The sequence below is a fragment of the Mobula birostris genome, chromosome 6 (assembly GCF_030028105.1).
Source record: "Mobula birostris isolate sMobBir1 chromosome 6, sMobBir1.hap1, whole genome shotgun sequence".
Classification (NCBI taxonomy): Eukaryota; Metazoa; Chordata; class Chondrichthyes; order Myliobatiformes; family Myliobatidae; genus Mobula; species Mobula birostris.
In genome coordinates, this window is record NC_092375.1 from 165,292,425 (window position 1) to 165,311,744 (window position 19,320).

Here is a 19,320-nt window from a genome sequence, read left to right on the forward strand (position 1 = left end):
AACGTTACAAACGATGCAGCTGTGGGGGAGCAGCCAGTAGCATTGTTGTACAATGCACAAATATCAAGAGGTTATTTGAAAGGTTGGGTTTCCTCAGAGTATAAGAGGTACCTAGTTTGGCTGAGATGCATTCTCGAATACTGAAGGAAGATACATTGCAGAAACAGGCCCATCAGCCAACTAACACTGTGCCAACCATCAATCTCCCAACTCAGTGTCTTCAGATTTTTCGTTCTATTCCCATTCTAATTAGATCTCCCAGGTTTTAACGCATCCACACATTAGGGGCAAATTACAGTGGCCTACAAACCTACAGATTTTTGCGATTTTGGAGGAAGCCAGAATTTCCTTATCTGCAACAATATACTGATTACCTGCCACAACAACTACATATTCAAAGGTGTAGAGTTAATTGGTCACACGGGTGTAATTGAGTGGCATGGGTTCACTGCGCCAGAAGGACCTGCGACCATGCTTTAACTCTAAGTTTAAAAAGAAAGATAGGTTACAATTTGTAAAGGCTCTGGCCACTGTCCTTTCGATACAGGAGGGAAGAGGACTACAAATACTACCTTTGTTTAAAAGGAGATTGGGATAAACATTAAAGTGAAAGTTGGGTCAGCTTATTGTCGAAACATTTGATCATTTGTTCATAAAAGAACGGCTAAGAGAAACACGATTACTCTGAAGTTCTTGAGCCATCCTTCTGGCCCCAATAATTTCTGAGACACACAGCTCCTGACCTCTTTATTTGCCACCTTCTCAAAATAGCACTGGTGGCACCTGAGTGGAACCCAAACTGAAATGTCCTATGGTACCAAGGCAGTGCCCATGAATATTCAGGAGAAAGTTTGTGTTCTTGGATGCATACTATTTGCAAGCTCCTAAGGCAGGGGTTCCTAACCTGGGGTCTACAGACTCCTTGTATTGGTCCATGGCATAAAAAATGTTGGGAACCCCTGTCCTCAGGGATTCCACAAACTATCAAGGGTGTAGGTATGGCTGTGGCGGCCATCGCTGGGGGTGGAAACTGCCTCGAGCAGAAGACAAACCCATGGTCAGCTCCATTACTCCATACCAGTTAAAGTGTCAAGCAAGGTCAAAATCAATGAGGACGAGAGTGGAAAACGAACAGGTATTCAACATCTGCTTGCACGTTCATACGTCTGCCTGTGTCTGACCAGTCCCCCTCTCTTCTCACTATTACCACAGAGCCGGAGGTGCAGGAGTCTTGGACCCCACGCCACCAGGTTCAGGAGCCCTGCAGTCATCGGACTCCTGGACGGGCTCTGTAGCTGTGGGCTCACTCTCTACCCATCATGTTCATTGTGGTTTTGTTTACATTTTTTTTTTTTAAAAACTACTTGCACAATTTGTCCTCATCCACTAATTGGATATGTGGTGGTCATGTGCAGGTGTGTGTGTGTTCTCAAGTGATTTCTAGTGTGTTCTGTATTTTGTGGCTATATACAAGAAAGTGCATCTCCAGGCGGCGGCACATGGCATGTGTACTCTGATAATAAACCTGAAACTTAAAACTGAAAACGTGGCTAGGAAGAGTGCAAAACACAATTAAAAAAAAAGAGGATAGAAATGTTGGATTAGTTTATGAGGACACTCAGTCCTCGTTTATTGTCATTTAGAAATGCATGCATGCATTGAGAAATGATACAATGTCCCTCCAGAGTTATATCACAAAAAAAAGGACAAACCAAAGACTAACACTGACAAGACCACATAATTATAACATATAGTTACAACAGTGCAATTATAGTACCATAATTTGATAAAGAGCAGACCATAGGCACGGTAAAAAAAAGTCTCAAAGTTCCGATCGACTCCCGATAGTCCCGATAGCAGGCGACAAAAAGGAGAAACTCTCCTTGCCATAAACCTCCAGGTGCCGGCAACTGCCGATGCATTGGAAGCACCCGACCACAGCCGACTGAGTCCATCCGAAAACGTCGAGCCTCCAACCAGCCCTCCGACACCGAGCACCATCTCTGCCGAGCGCTTCGACCCCGCCCCGGCCGCCGAGCCACAAGCAAAGCCAAGAACTCAGGGCCTTCCCCTCCGGAGATTTCGGATCACACAGTAGCAGTGGCAGCGAAGCAGGCATTTCAGAAGTTTCTCCAGATGTTCCTCCGTACTCTCACGTCTGTCTCCATCAAATCAGGATTGTGCACGGCACCCTACTTGACATTTAACAGATATCATTCACTGGAGTGGCCGCTGCGAGCTGCGTTGTGCCGCCATCTTCTCCTCCTTTAGAGTGTAATATTGTCATCTTTCCTTGTTGCTTAACTTTCCCATACTTGCTTATATTTTTATATAATAGTCATAGTCATACTTTATTGATCCCGGGGGAAATTGGTTATACCTGTGTAATCACATATACCTGTGTAATTCTTCAGCAAATCTTCAGTGATTGTGGTCTAGCTGATTGTATTTTTCTCCAGAGGTTTCTCTGCAGTCTGGGTCACGCCACTGATTCTGACTATTTCATAGGTTATTTCTTTTCACTGGAATGTGCTTTATCTCTCTAGTATGAGCTGGCTTTTCGTATAAGACAACCTTATTTGTTGTTCTCCTTTCTTTTGTTCCCCTCCTTCGCTTTCTCTCTATCTTTCATTTTTGACACATAGTAAATCATCTCTGCATCTTTTCTCATGATGTGGTATTCTTCCTAAAATGTGCTTTTTAAAAATTAATGTAAGATTCCAGTTAAAACAGATACATTGTTTCATAAATTTTCATCATAATTGATTTGCTTTTTGCTTCATGTTTCTATTTTCAAGGACATGTGATTTCATATAATTTTCAATATTTCTCCCTACTTGTCCTTCCATCATTAAAAATGTTTATGAGTACACTCCAGGAATATCTGCTCCTACTAGCATTAATTTAGACAGCCATTACAGGGCCACTTGTACAAAATAAGCTGTTCTCTCTCCCTTGAGTTAAATTTCATCTGGCAACTATGAGTCTTCTTGGAGCCAGCTTTGAACTATCTCAAAGTCTGCTACGTTACAGTAACAGCAAACTTTGTAATATATACATTTTGCACCCAAGTTCAGGTATTAACATATATATTGTAAGTAACAATGGGCCTATCACTGTGAGACTTAACTGTACACCTGGATAGTGGACATGAATACACCAAGATGCTTTTCATTGACTGTAGCTCAACTTTCAATACCATCAACCCCTTGAAACTCATCAGTGAGCTCCAAGATCTGGGCTTCAGTACTTCCTTATGCAACTGGATACTTGATTTCCTCGCTGGCAGACCCCGACCCCAGTACTGATTGACAACAATATCTCCTCCACATTCACCATCAGCAGACGTAGATCACACAGCTGAGTGCTGAGCCCCCTACTCCAAAACTTTAATACTTCTGATTGTATGTCTAAGTATAGCTCCAATGCCATACTTAACGTTCCTGATGATGTCACTGTTGTTGGCCGAGTCAAAGTTGGTAATGAATTAGCATACAGGAGGGACAGTGAAAATCTGGCTGAGTGGTGCCACATCAACAACCTCTCACTCAACGTCAGCAAAACCAAAGAGCTGACTATCAACTAGTGGAACAACAAGCTGGAAGGAAGTCCATGAGCCAATGCTCATTGAGAGAACAGAGGGTCAGTAGCTTTAAATTCCTTGGTGTTAACATATCAGAGCATCTGTCCTGGGACCAGCACTTAAGCATCCAGCACAAAGGAAGCAACACAATGCCACCACTTTCTTAAAAGTTTGCACAGATTCGGAATGTTGCCAACTGCTTCGACAAATATCTGAAGATGCACAGTGAAGAGTATTCTGACTGATTGCATCATGATCTGGTATGGAAACACCACTGCTCAGGAACAGAAAAGGCGACAAAAAGTGGTTGATACAGCCCAGTCCATCACAGGCAAAACCTTCTCCATGACAGGCACATCTATATGAAGATTGCCATGAGAAAGCAGCATCGATCATCAGAGACCTCCACCATCCAGGTCATGCCTTCTCACTACTTCCATTGCACAAGAGGATTAGAAGCCTTAGGTCCCAAACTACCTGGTTCAGTGACAGTTACTACTGAACCAGCATTGATCACATCAATCGCCACTACTCTGAACTGATTCTATAACTTACTGACTCATTTTCAAGGACTCTTTACAACTCATGTTCTCAGTTTTTTAAAAATTTGCAGTTTGTCTTCCTTTGCACACCAGTTGCTTGTAAGTGTTTATGTATTGCTGTTCATAAATTCTTTGTATTTTTTCCTGTAAATGCCCGCAAGAAAATGAATCTCAAGGTAATATATGGTAACATGTACATTAATAATAAATCTATTTTGAACTTTGAACACTTCCTTTCTACCTGCAAATCACCCGTACACTACAATTCTCAGAATCAAGATTTAATATCAGTGGTATACATCATGAAATTTGTTGTTTTACAATACATAACAATAAAGTACAAAAAGAAATATATATGCAAATGAAGTATATAGTGCAAAGAGAGCAAATAAATAGTGAGGTAGTGTTCATGGTTTCATTGTCCATTCAGAAATATGATGGCGGAGGGAAAGAAGCTGTTCCTGAAACGTTGAGCATGTGTCTTCCTCCTTGATGGTAGCAATGAGAAGAGGGCATGTCGTGGGTGATGGGGGTCCCTAATAATGGTTGCCACCTTTTTGAGGGATTGCCTTTTGAAGGTGTTCTGGATGCTGGGGAGGCTAGTGCCCATGGTGGAGCTGGCAGAGTCTGCAACTTTTGGCAGCTTTTTCCAGTCTCTCCAACCAGTGATGCAACCAGTTAGAGGGCTCTCCACAGTGCATCTTTAGAAATCTGAGAGTGCTATTGGTGACATACCAAGTTTCCTCAAACTTCTAATGAAATATAACCAATGTGATGTCTTATTTGCAATTGCATCAATATATTGGGTGCAGTATAGATCCTCAGAAGTGTTGACACCCAGGAGCTGATCCCTCGATGAGGACTCGCGTGTGATCTCTCGACTCCCCTTTCCTGAAATCCACAATCAGTTCCTTGATCTTAATGATGCTGAGTGCCAGGTTGTTGCTGTGTCACTACTCAGCCAGCTGGTCTGTCTCGCTCCTGCACACCACCACATCACCACCTGAAATTCTACCAATAATAGCTGTCTCATCGGCAGATTTACAGATGTTGAGCTGTGCCGAGCCACACAGTTGTGGGTGTAGACAGAGTAGAGCAGTGGGCTGAGCGCACATCCTTGAGGTGCATCAGCGAGGAGGGGATGTTATTTCCAATCCCCACAGACTGCGGTCTCCCAGTGTGGAAGTCAAGGATCCATTTGCAGAAGGAGGTACAGAGGCCCAGCTTTTGGAGCTTGTTGATTAGAATTGAAAATATGATGGTGTTCAACACGGAGCTGTAGTGAATAAACACAATCCTACAATTTCTGTCCCATGTATTCACTTACCCTCAATAATCTTCCCTTTAATTTCTTATAATTTATTTTGCTAATATCTAATATTCAGTTATCGATCAAACATCCTTTTAAATGCCCACACACAAGTTAAAAATATTCACCAGACTCCAAATTGCCCCCACACAGATCTCCTAAATTCTCAGCCAGTTCCTCGTTTTTGAGCAGTATCACACATTTTGCTTGGGTTAAGTTAGAACCCAATGGTATGAACATTGAATTTTTTAATTTATCATAACCCAAGGCCCCTTGTGTTTTACACCCTCACACACTTATATGCTTAGTTAGCTTGCTTCTTTCTTCGTTCATCTTCCCCTCCCCACCTGGTTCCTCCAGGAGTTTGTTTGAGGCTTGTAAAAAAAAAAAGTGAACCGAGGAAAATTCATAGTGACCCAATACAATTTAAATCACATACAGAAAAATTAGATTGTCTACTTCAGATACAATGACCACGATGGGAAGTTAACTTTCATTTGCTAAAGAACGTTAGACGTGCATACCTTGCCAAAACACAAATTTCTTTGATTCGCAGTGACAGGCAGAAATGGGTGGGTGGTGGCTGACCTGGAAAATGAAAATACTCGAAAAGTGACAAAGTACAGGGTACATATGCTTTGTCTGAACAACAGGAATTATAACTTAAAGGAAATAAGCAACTCCAAGAGTCATACAAGCAGCAACAAGTGCTAACAATATTTCAAATGTCGCTGCAAATTTTGCAGCTCCACATTCCTACTTCACGAGTAGTTACCTCAATTTTGAGGATGATTTATTTCCACTCCAGTTCTGAGGTGACTGAGCAGGCCAATGCAGGACTGCCAATTTTGCAAAGAAAGTATTTTGGAGGTGATGTGTTCTGCCTGCGAATTATAGAAGGCCACCTGAATGTTCCCAACACATGGACCTGAGACTCTCAGTGTCAACCTGAATGCTCCTCTCAACTCAGAACAGTTATGGGCCAGGCAGTCACAGGTCCTGATTAAGGGTCTCAGCTCAAAATGTCAACTGTTTACTCTACTCCATTGACACGGCCTGGCCCACTGAGTTCCTCCTGTATTTTGTGGGTATTACTTTGATTTCCAGCATCTGCAGATTCTCTCTTGTTTGCAGTTCACCGGTATCCGCTTGAAGAACACACTCGAGTCTTTTCTCCCACACCAGGTAAAATGAAACAGCTCTGTCGTAGGGAGTGTGGAGTCAGGCTTGTGGACAACTTGGCCTGGCCCAGCAGAGCCAGATGAGTGAAATTAGTGCCTCAGTGCTGGAGATTATCGCCTGGAACAGGGCAGTGACGTTGGTTTGCTTACCCTGCCAATGGATTTACAGGGTTTTGTAGCAGTATCAGTGCCCAATGTTTCGAAGTGTCTGCTGTAAATACTCTGAATCTTAGAAGCATACAGGAGAGCGAGGGTCATGCTGCCTGGTTCACCTCGAGCTGTGCCCATTGCAGGTCCCGATGTACTCAGAGGGCCAAAGTCTGTACTGGCACACTGTGAGTAGCGATGAATTTTATTACTAACCTCCACCTCAATGTACTGTTCTAACAAATTGATCTGCAGAAACAAGGTTTTCACTGTACCTCTATACTTGTGATTATAATAAACCAATTTCCCAGTTTCCCCAATATACAGAAAGTGATCTTCTTCCTGCAGGGTTTTTGTCATCCACCTTAATCGTCAGGGACTGGTGTTGTGAGCACCTCTCATTTGCAGGATGTTGACTCTCAGGGACTGGTGTTGTACAGGAGGAACTGTTGGCAGGGGACCTGACGTTTGTAGGATATTGACTATCAGGCTTATCCCCATGGATGCTTCAAGTGAATGAGTCCCCAGGAATTTAGAAATCTGCCTCTGACACGGACATGTGCAAGTGCTGCCTGTATCCTGTGGCTCAATAATTGTGTTTGTGTTAACCCTGGCTCTGGAGTGTAAGCGATTAGATCGAACAGTTTCCCCATGAATCCTTTTGATTAGTTACGGCACTACAAGCACTGGCTGAAAAGAGCATCTACAGATTGCTGAATAGACTGTTCAATTCTACAGTACACAGAAAAAGATACCCCATAGCAATGTTCTGGAGACGTTCAGCAGCATCTGTGCAGATAACTGTTGTGTTTTAGTCACAGAAACAGGCCTTTCAACCCATCTAGTCTATGCCGAACCATTTAAACTGCCTAGTCCTATCTACCTGTACCCAGACCATAGCCCTCCATTCCCTAAAATCAATGTATCGATCCAAAGTTCTCTTAAACGGTGAAATAGAGCTGCTACGGACCACTTGCACTGGCAGTTCATTCCACACACTCACTCCCCTCCGAGAGGAGTTGGTTCTCCTCATGGTCCCCTTAAACTTTTCACCTTTCTTCCTTAACCTATGACCTATGGTGATAGTCCACCAAACCTCAGTGGAAAAAGCCTGCTTACATTTACTCTACCTATACCCCTCATAATTTTGTATGCCTCTACCAAGTCTCTCCTTAATCTTCTACGTTTCAAGGAATAATATCCTAACCTATTCAATCTTTCCTTGTAAATCAAGTCTTCCAGACCCAGCAACATCCTTTAAGTTTTCTCTGTACTCTTTCCTGTGGGAAGGTGATGAGTTCTCCAGTCTGCCCTAAGCACCGTCTGACTGAACAATTGCGTCTTCATCAGAAGATGTCAGACTTCCAGCATAAGATGATTATTTTTTACTTCGATTAAAAAAAATACTGAATTAAGGTGAGGATTAAGAAAGGTAGTGTCAAGTTAGTTTAGGCAGTAGAGAAGGTAGGAGAGGGCAATGAGTAGAACAAAGGACATTTCCCAGAAAGGGTGAAAGGGTAATTAAGTTCTTTTGCGAGTGTGCTACATCGTTGGTGCTGTAAAGTGTGTAACACGCGTGGCGAGGCCACAAAAGCAAGAGCAGAAAAAGGGATGGCAGGCAAAACTTGCCATTCCTGATGTAGATTAAAGCATGAGGGGCTAATCTAAAGCTGGAAGATTCGACATTGAGTTCTGAAGGCTGCAACATGCCCAGATGGAAGATGGCATGTTGTACCTTGAATTTGTGTTGGGCCTCGTTATAACAGTACAGATGCCCACCAAAATAGATTGGAGTGGATTGGGCCGGTGAATTAAAGTGGTGGCAGGCAAACTAAAGCTCAGGGTCTGCATGTGAACACTGAATGCTGTATACTAGACTGGAAGTGGGATGGGAAGAAAGTTAACTAGCAAGGGCAGCAAGTAATTAGGAAAGCTAAAGGAATGGTGGCCTTTATTGTAAGGGCATGGAGTATAAATGTAGGAATGCTTTCATGCAGTTCTACAAGTGCTGGTGAGATTGCATCTGGAGCACAGCATGGAATTTGGATGGTTGAGTGGGTTGAGATTAGAGACAGTGGCTGTTGTTGAGAAGGTTCACGAGGGTAATTGAGAGAATGAAAAAGACAGACCGAGCAGATTGAGATGCTAAGAGGATGTTTCCTCAGATGATATGTTTGGATTTAAAGTGAATATATTCAGAATAAGGACTGTTTGCTTCATGGAGATGAAAAGGAATTTCTGAACTCTTAACCTTTGGAATTCTCTTCTCTAGGAAACTGTGGAAAAAAAGACCTGGAATATATTCAAGGTGGGAATAGCAGATGGTTATACTACCAGTGGGTCAAGGAACATGGATGAGAGCAGGAGAGCTATTTCAAGGCTAAAGTTGGACCAGCTGTGATCTCACTGGATGAAGGGACAGGCTGAAGGGGCTGACTAGATCACTAGTACTCCTATTCACGTCATGTGGTGTGCGAAGCGTCATGTAGCAGCATCTGCTGAATTTCATCCTCACTGTCTGGACTTTTATGTCATTGGCTAGCATGACCAGTAAACAGTACCTGTACAGACTGTAGATGTTGCCTGAGCTGCTGAGTTCCTCCAGCATTGTGTGTGTTGGAGAAACAGACACAAAAAGCTGGAGGAATGCAGCAGGCCAGGCAGCAACTATGGAAAATAATAAACAGTCGACGTTTCGGGCCGAGACCCTTCATCATGACTCTATTGGTTTTGTGTGTGTTGACCTGTAAAAAGCCACAGGTTTAGAAATTGATGCTTTGATACAAGCGCATCAAAAGAGCTCTGCATAGAATGCCAACGTCCACTGTGTTGCTGCACACTTCAGTGGCGATCAAGGTGTACTGAACCATTGCTACTAACTGCCTGTTACACACTTCCTTTATGACAGGAGATTGGATCTGTTGGATTGGACTGTAGAATTGATATTTTCCTTGTAGTTTAACTTTCTTCTGCTTGTTTGTGTTTTTATATAATGACCTGTATACATGTAACTTTTCAATGTTTTTTTAGTGCCTTTGTACTTTTCTGGAAACTTCTTAGCTTCAGTGGCACTCATCACATTATTTGAATAGGGGCTATCTGATTGGCTAATTCAAGCAATGGAATTAATGGAATAGTCTGGTATAAGAAGGCCAAAACCATCTTTTCTCAGACTCTTTGCTTTACACTTCCCCTAAGCTCTTTACTGCTCTCTTTCCTTCCCCCTTGTTGCCATTATTCTTATAATGCTTAACAAAATTATCGTAAGGAACTTTACGCTTCAATCTTAACTTTCGAACAACCTTGAGTCACCAAAACATTGGGATCTAACAGGCCCTGGAAGAGCTGGGTGACTGGTGACAGAAGTCAGGAGGTGTGGATGGCTGAGGACTGGAGTCGGGAGGATAGGTGGCCATGAATGTGATGGTATGGGGGGTTGGGGGGGGGTGGTGGTGTGGTGCTACTGCACAGGATTGATAGAAGCTACAGAAAGTTGTAAGCAAGAGAAAATCTGCAGATGCTGGAAATCCGAGCAACTAACACAAAATGCTAGGGGAGCTCAGCAGGCCAGGCAGCATCTATGGAAAAAAGTACCTGCTGAAGGGCTTCGGCTCGAAACATCAACTGTACTTTTTCCCCATAGATGCTGCCTGGCCTGCTGAGTTCCTCCAGCATTTTGTGTGTGTTGCACAGGAAGTTGTAAAATTAGTCAGCTCCATCTAGGGTACTAGCCTCTGTAGTATCCAAGACCTCTTCGAGGAGGGGTACCTCAGAAAGGTGGCAGCCATTATTAAAGACCCCCGTTACCCAGGACACACCCTCATCTCATTGTTACCACCAGGAAGGAGGCACAGGAGTCTGAAGGCACACACTCCGCAATTCAGCAACATCTTCTTCCCCTCCTTTGTCTGATTCCTAAATGGACATTGAACCCACGAACACTGACTCACCTTTTTTCATATTATTTTTACAAACGTTTGTACATACGTACTTAGTGTGTAATTGACTTACTTATCTATTTTTTCTATATTATTATGTATTGCATTGTACTGCTGCCATTAACAAATTTCATAACATATGCCAGTGATATTAAACCAGATTCTGATTCTGATCATTGGCTGAGAATTCAGTTTGCAGTCAGTGAATGGTCGACAAGCTAATGTGGAAGGGGGCTGGGGAACACGAGTGAACAGGCAGCCTATGGTCAGAGGTAAGCTGACTCACAAGTTTCCACTATCACTGATGACAATCTCTCTCTCTCAGTAAGACATTTAGCTGGGAGTGGACATACTGAACAACCGCACACTTTATCCAACTGGCTTCCTGCACCAACCTGTCCAATGCAGTATGGCAGCAGCATCTATCTAACAATGAAAATTGTTCACGCATATACCATGTATCAAAGGCAAGATAAATTTAACCCAAATAATCATCATCTTATCAGCCTCCTCCATAACATCAGGAACAGGATCAATGAAAAGTGCCTTTAAACAACATCAATGTCAACTTCTAAGTGCTTGTCCATACCACAGCACAGAAACAGAGTTAAATTCTGAGGAGAGACAAGGGTAATTATCATAGTCTTTGAGGAATCTTTCAACCAAACGCGACTTCAGTAGACTTCCGCTATAATTTATAATTTTTTTGACACACAGATGTATTTTTGCTCTGAGTTTGTTTAGTTGTTAGAATTACATATATAAAATTAAATAGGCAATGTTAATGTATGGAAGATGCTCAATTTCAACTAATAGATTATGTATATTTTATTCATGATCATTTTACATTTTGAAGTGTTAAGATTCATGGAAGAAGTTCTCAATTACTGTCCTTCACTTTACCCTATATTTGAAAATCTTTTTATGAAGCCCTGTGGAACACTAGAGAACACAAGTTTTTCCTTGAAACTAATTATAGAGTAGTGGATACGATATGAATTATACCTGTTCTGCAAAGAACCTGAATCCCTTGTCTTCTCGAATACATTCATATGTCTCTCCAAGGACTGGGTTAAAGGGCTTAAATGTGGCTCTGTAATATGTTGTAGCATATCCTGAAACTGCAAATGCAGCAATCATAACCTGAAAAATAGGAACAAATTTGAAGTTAAATATATGTCATGTTATGAATTTATATTCATTGTAAATGTTGTTACATTATGTTGGTGTAGATTTTTAATAAAGTTATTCAGGTCAAATTATTCATCTGATTTCTGAACAAGGCATTCAAGATTTTAATTTTAGTTGTTAGACTAAAGAAAACATCAAGTTTAATGTTTCAAACTGTATTCCAACCAAGAGTTTGTTAAAGTACAACAGCAGAATTTGCAATGCTCAAAAATATTACAATCTTTGTTTAATATTATCTATAACTTTGTTTAAATTCTGAGCTATTTAAGGATTTTTCAGGGTAGAATAACCAGTCAAATATTTAATTAAACATTGACATTGAGCAACACAAAATCAATGGGCGAATCAGCTCTGAATTACCATTCGGTCATATGGATCATCTGTTTCAGCAGCCTTGTCTAACAATTCGGAGTATTCCAATTCCTCGCAGAGATGCTGCAGAGTATTCAGGGGCTCATTCAGCTCAACTGGCATAGAAACCTTGGACAAGTCTTTTCCAATATTATTTCTCAGAATGTTCCACAGATTAATGCTACTTGTATCAGGTGAAGGTGCTGGAAGGCATGTGCGTCTGCCATTTCGAAACACCCCCCCCATGAGTTCACCATCAGAAACTGCAACAAAATTATTAAACACCAATATAAAAAGAGTGATTCTTGTAAATTATCTCAAAATATTAACTACCATTTCCTTGGTGTTATGAATATTTAAATTTTGGCCCACAGAAATTTTCAAAAATGTAGCAGCAAGATAAAACAATTAATCTGAAGGTCAGTTATTGCAGTTCACATTTAACAGTTTAATTAAAAATCATTTATATGCTTGCAAAATTTTCTCATATAAAACAAAAAATGGTTGTAGCCATGGAAACCATTTAATTGCATTCCCAATAGTCCTATTGTATCTGGACCTGAAAATAAAAGATTTCTGGGTAATTAAATATTATTATTTGCAGGAATACAATTTCATGACTCACTTGCTCATTATCACCCAGAATTTGTATGTGGTGAAGCATTACTCAGAGTAGGAAGCTTAAGTAATTATGTTTTAAAATTCAGTTACACGCTGCCGCGTTTGCTTTGGGATATCACTCCTGCAATATACTTCGCAATGAGGCTCATTAAATTCAAATTCCTCATTCCCATTGGCTTTGCGTGCATTTCATTAGATGTATTAAAACTACAGTGAACCACACCCATCAGAAAGTTACAAGTACAGGAGTTAGCTTCCCCTTCATTTTATGGGTGGGTGGGCTGGCTGGCAGGTTCACAGATGATACAGAGGTTAGTGGTACCGTGGACAGTGCAGAAGGATGTCAAACGGGTACACTGGGATAGACCTCAGATCAGTTGCAAATATGGTGGGAGAAGTGGCAGAATGAGTTTAATCTCATCAGGTGCAAGGAGCTGCACTTTGGGAGATCAGATGTAAAGGTACTGTTAATGGCAAGACACTTAACAGCATTGCTATACAAAGGGATCTTGAGGTCCAAGTCTATAGCTCTCTGACAGTGGCTGTAGAGGTTGATCGGATGGTGAAGGTGGGATATGGCATGCTTGCCTTTATCAGTCGAGGCACTGAGTTGAAGAGTCACAAAGTTATGTTGTAGCTTTATCAAACTTTAGTTAGGCTACAATGGAGATTGCATTCAAATCTGGTCACCCCATTATAGGAATGAATTGGGTGCAAAAGAGATTCACCAAGATCTAGGAGCGGAATTAGACCAGTTGGCCCATCGAGTATGCTCCGCCATTCAACTGTGGCTGATTTATTTTCCCTCTCAACCCCAGTCTCCCACCTCCTCCCTGTAACCTTTGACCCCCTCACTATTCACAAGCCTCCGGATGTCTCCAATGCCAGCACATTATTTATTTGATATGAGGCCCAAAATTGCTCACAATGCTCCAAATACAGTCTAACCAATGCCTTACTAAGCCTCAGAACTATATCCTTGCCTTTATGTTCTAGTCCTCTTGAAATGAATGCTAACATTGCATTTGCCTTCCTTACTAACCGACGCAATCTGCAAGTTAACCTTTGGGGAATACTGCCCTAGGCTCCCAAGTCCCCTTACGCCTCCGATTTCTGAATTTGCTCCCTATTTAGAAAATAGTCTATACTTTTATTTAGAACATAAAACATAGAAAACATACAGCACAACACAGGCACTTCTCCCACAAAGCTGTGCTGAACATGTCCCTACCTTAGAACTACCTAGGCTTTACCCATAGCCCTCTAAGCTCCATGTATCTATTCAGGAGTCTCTTAAGAGACCCTGTCGTATCCGCCTCCACCACCGCCGCCGGCAGCCAATTCCACACACTCACCACTCTCTGCGTAAAAAACCTATTCCTAACATCTCCTCTGTACCTACTTCCAAGCACCTAACTATGCCCTCTCGTGCTAACCATTTCAGCCCTGGGAAAAACCTCTGACTATCCACACGATCAATGCCTCTCATTATCTTGGACACCTCTATCAGGTCACCTCTCATCCTCCGTCGCTCAAAGGAGAAAAGACTGAGTTCACTCAACCTGTTCTCATAAGGCATGCTCCCCAATCCAGGCAACATCCTTGTAAATCTCCTCTGCACCCTTTCTATGGTTTCCACGTCCTTCCTACAGTGAGGCGACCAGAATTGAGCACAGTACTCCAAGTGGGGTCTGACCAGGGTCCTATTTAGCTGCAACATTACCTCTCGGCTCTTAAACTCAATCCCACGATTGATGAAGGCCAATACACTGTATGCCTTCTTAACCACAGAGTCAACCTGCGCAGCAGCTTTGAGTGTCCTATGGACTCAGACACCAAGTTCTCTCTGATCTTCCACACTGCCAAGAGTCTTACCATTAATACTATATTCTGCCATCATATTTGACCTACCAAAATGAACCACTCCCACCGCCCCCAGCAATTCTAATTTAAACTCCCCCCAAAAGCCTTAGCAAACCTCCTCGCCAGGATATTGGTCCCCCTCGGATTCAAGTGCAATCTGTCCTTTTTGTACAGGTCGCACCTGCTCCAGAAGAGGTCCCAATGATCCAGAAATCTGAATCCTTGCCCCCTGCTCCAATCCCTCAACCACGCATTTATCCTCCATCCCATTCTATTCCTATTCTCAATGTCACATGGCACAGGCAGTAATCCCAAGATTACCACTTTCGAGGTCCTGCTTCTCAACTTCTTTCCTAACTCCCTGTAGTCTTTTTTCAGGACCTCCTCCCTTTTCCTACCTATGTCGTTGGTACCAATATGTACCACGACCTCTGGCTGTTCTCCTTCCCACTTCAAGATATCCCATTTCTTCCACTAAACTGTATAACCATTCACTTACCTATACTGTATTCTATCTGACACTTCTTTGCTCATTCTCCTAGTCTGTCCAAGGCCTTCTGCAGACTCCCTGATTCCTCAACAATCCCTGCCCTTTCACCTATCTTCATATCATCTGCAAACTTGGCCACAAAGCCATCTATTTTGTAATTCAGATCATTAACATGTAACTTGAAAAGTAGTGGACACAACACCAACCCCTGTGGAACACCATGAGGGCATGTGCTATGTCAAGAGGTTGGACAAATTTAGATTGATTCTCTGGAGCAGTGGAAGTTAAAGGGAGACCTGATAGAAATTTGAGAGGCATATATAGAGCACACATCCAGTGTCTTTTTCCCAGGGTCAAAATGTCTCATAGTAGGGGGAAAGCATTTAAAGTGAGAAGATTTAAGTTCAAAGGAGATGCACACAACAGGATGCAGTGTGTTCCAGGGGAGGTAGTGAAGGCAAATACAATACAGGCATTTAAGAGGCTCCTAGAAAAGTACATGAATATGCAGAGAATGGATGGCCATCAACATGCCGAACAGAAATATTATGGGTGCGACAGGAGGTAAGGACCTCAATACAATAGCTATCATTAAAGAGAGAGTGCTGAGCAAACTTGTGAGCCTAAGGATAGACAAGGTCCCTAGTCCTGATGGAATGCATTCCAACGTACTGAAAAAAATGGCAAAAGTTGTCGCTGAGGCTTTAGTGATAATTTACCAAAATTCTCTGGATTCTGGGCAAATCGTGGCGGACTGGAAGGCGGCAAATGTCACACCACTGTTCAAAAAAGGACGTAGGCAAAAGGCAGGTAACTACCAGTTAGTTTAACATCTGTAGTTGGGAAAATGCTTGAAGCTATCATTAAAGAAGAAATAGTGAGGCATCTGGAAAGAAATGGATCCATCAGGCAGATGCAGCATGGATTCAGCAAAGGCAGGTCCTGTTTGACAACCTTACTGGAGCTCTTTAAGGATACAACAAGCACAGTAGGCAGAGGGGAACAGATATACATTATTTACTTGGATTTCCAGAAGGCATTTGATAAGGTATCACATAAAAGACTTACCCATAAGATAGGGATGCATAGGGTTGGGGGTGATGTATTAGCATGGTTAGAAAATTGGTTAGAAACTGATAGAAAGCAGAGAGTTGGGATACATGGGTGTTTCTCTGGTTGACAATCAGTGGTGAGTGGTGTACCGCAGGGGTCGGTGCAAGCCCCACAACTGTAACAATCTGGAAGAGGGGACCAAGTGTAGTGTAGCTAAGTTTGCTGATGACACTAAATTGAGTGGAAAAGCAAATTGTGCAGAAGATACAGAGAGTCTGCAGAGAGATATAGATAGGTTAAGTGAGTGAACAAGGGTCTGGCAGATGGAGTACATGTTGGTAAACGCAAGGTCATCCACTTTAGAAGGAAAAATGGAAGATCAGATTATTATTTAAATAATAAAAGATTGCAGCATGCTGCTATGCAGAAGGACTTGGGAGTGCTTCTGCATGAATTGCAAAAGATCGGTTTGCAGGTGAATCTAAGAGCAGGGAAGTTATGCTGCAACTGTACAAGGTACTGGTGAGGCCGCAGCTGGAGTACTGCGTGCAGTTCTGGTCTCCTTACTTAAAGAAGGATATACTGGCTTTGGAGGCAGTGCAGAGGAGGTTCACCAGGTTGATTCCAGAAATGAGGGGTTGGACTATGAGGAGAGATTGAGTCACCTGGGGCTGTACTCGCTGGAATTCAGAAGAATGGGAGGAGATTTTATAGAAACATAAAATTATGAAATTATAATATAGAGGCAGGGAAGTTGTTTCCACTGGTAGGTGAGACTAGAACTAGAGGATATAGCTTCAAGATTCACGGGAGTAAATTTAGGATGGAGATGAGGAGGAACTGCTTTTCCCAAAGAGTGGCGAGTCTGGAATTCTCTGCCCAATGAAGCAGTGGAGGCTACCTCAGTAAATATATTTAAGACAAGGTTGGATAGATTTTTGCATAGTAGGGGAATTAAGGGTTATGGGGAAAAGGCAGGTGGGTGGAAATGAGTCTATGGTAGAGCACCCATGATCTTTATTGAATGGTGGAGCAGGCTCGACAGGCCAGATGGCCTACTCCTGCTCCTATTTCTTATGTTCTTATGTAACATCATGTAGGCAGAAGGGATGAGCTTAGTTAGGCATTCAAATACTAGTTTAATTAGATTGGCACAACAGTAGGGGCTGAAAGATCTGTTCCTGTGCTATGTTGTACGTACTATTTCAACAACCCCACCACTCTAATCTCCTCCAGTTATTCTTACATTTTTTCTCCAATCGTTCTCCCAACCTGCTCAGCTCTATAGAAATCACATCTGTTCCCTGACTGAACATAATAATAATAGAACACAATAGAGAACATAATAGAACATAATAGAATAGTACAGGCCCTTCGGCCCACAATGTTGTGCCGACCCTCAAACCCTGCCTCCCATATAACCCCCCACCTTAAATTCCTCTATACATCTGTCCAGTAGTCTTTTAAATTTCACTAGTGTATCTACCTCCACCACTGACTCAGGCAGTGCATTCCACGCACCAACCACTCTCTGAGTGAAAAACCTTCCTCTAATATCCCCCTTGAACTTCCCACCCCTTACCTTAAAGCCATGTCCTCTTGTATGGAGCAGTGGTGCTCTGGGGAAGAGGCGCTGGCTATCCACTCTATCTATTCCTCTTATTATCTTGTACACCTCTATCATGTCTCCTCTCATCCTCCTTCTCTCCAAAGAGTAACGCCCCAGCTCCCTTAATCTCTGATCATAATGCATACTCTCTAAACCAGGCAGCATCCTGGTAAATCTCCTCTGTACCCTTTCGAATGCTTCCACATCCTTCCTGTAGTGAGGTGACCAGAACTGGACACAGCACTCCAAGTGCGGCCTAACCAGAGTTTTATAGAGCTGCATCATTACATCGTGACTCTTAAACTCTATCCCTCGACTTATTAAGGCTAACACCCCATAAGCTTTCTTAACTACTCTATCTACCTGTGAGGCAACTTTCAGGGATCTGTGGACATGTACCCCCAGATCCCTCTGCTCCTCCACACTACCAAGTATCCTGCCATTTACTTTGTACTCTGCCTTGGAGTTTGTCCTTCCAAAGTGTACCTCCTCACACTTCTCCAGGTTAAACTTCATCTGTCACTTCTTAGCCCACTTCTTCATCCTATCAATGTCTCTCTGCAATCTTCGACAATCCTCTACACTAACTACAACACCACCAACCTTTGTGTCGTCTGCAAACTTACTAACCCACCCTCCTACCCCCACATCCAGGTCATTATTAAAAATCATGAAAAGCAGAGGTCCCAGAACCGATCCTTGTGGGACAGCACTAGTCACAATCCTCCAATCTGAATGTACTCCCTCCACCATGACCCTCTGCCTTCTGCAGGCAAGCCAATTCTGAATCCACCTGGCCAAATTTCCCTGGATCCCATGCCTTCTGACTTTCTGAATAAGCCTACCATGTGGAACCTTGTCAAATGTCTTACTAAAATCCATGTAGATCACATCCACTGCACTACCCTCATCTATATGCCTGGTCACCTCCCCAAAGAACTCTGTCAGGCTTGTTAGACACGGTCTGCCCTTCACAAAGCCAAGCTGACTGTCACTGATCAGACCATGATTCTCTAAATGCCCAGAGATCCTATCTCTAAGAATCTTTTCCAACAGCTTTCCCACCACAGACTTAAGGCTCACTGGTCTATAATTACCCGGACTATCCCTACTATCTTTTTTGAACAAGGGGACAACATTCACCTCCCTCCAATCCTCCGGTACCATTCCTGAGGACAACGAGGACATAAAGACCCTAGCCAGAGGCTCAGCAATCTCTTCTCTCGCCTCGTGGAGCAGCCTGGGGAATATTCCATCAGGCCCCAGGAACTTATCTGTCCTAATGTATTTTAACAACTCCAACACCTCCTCTCCTTAATATCAACATGCTCCAGAATATCAACCTCACTCATATTGTCCTCACCATCATCCAGTTTCCTCTCATTGGTGAATACCGAAGAGAAGTATTCATTGAGGACCTCGCTCACTTCCATAGCCTCCAG

The 19,320-nt window shown here is 42.6% G+C and overlaps 1 protein-coding gene across 5 annotated transcripts in view; it reads right to left on the reverse strand.

Moving 5' to 3' along the window:
- osbpl6 (oxysterol binding protein-like 6) overlaps window positions 1-19,320 on the reverse strand; it is a 168,459-nt gene that overhangs the window by 29,548 nt on the left and 119,591 nt on the right. For all 5 annotated transcript variants that reach the window (XM_072261786.1, XM_072261788.1, XM_072261784.1 and 2 more), the window contains 3 exons: window positions 12,252-12,505; window positions 11,706-11,843; window positions 5,959-6,022 (listed from right to left, as the gene is read on the reverse strand). In XM_072261786.1, the coding sequence (XP_072117887.1) occupies window positions 5,959-6,022; window positions 11,706-11,843; window positions 12,252-12,505 (456 nt within the window). The remainder of the gene's footprint in view (window positions 1-5,958; window positions 6,023-11,705; window positions 11,844-12,251; window positions 12,506-19,320) is intronic.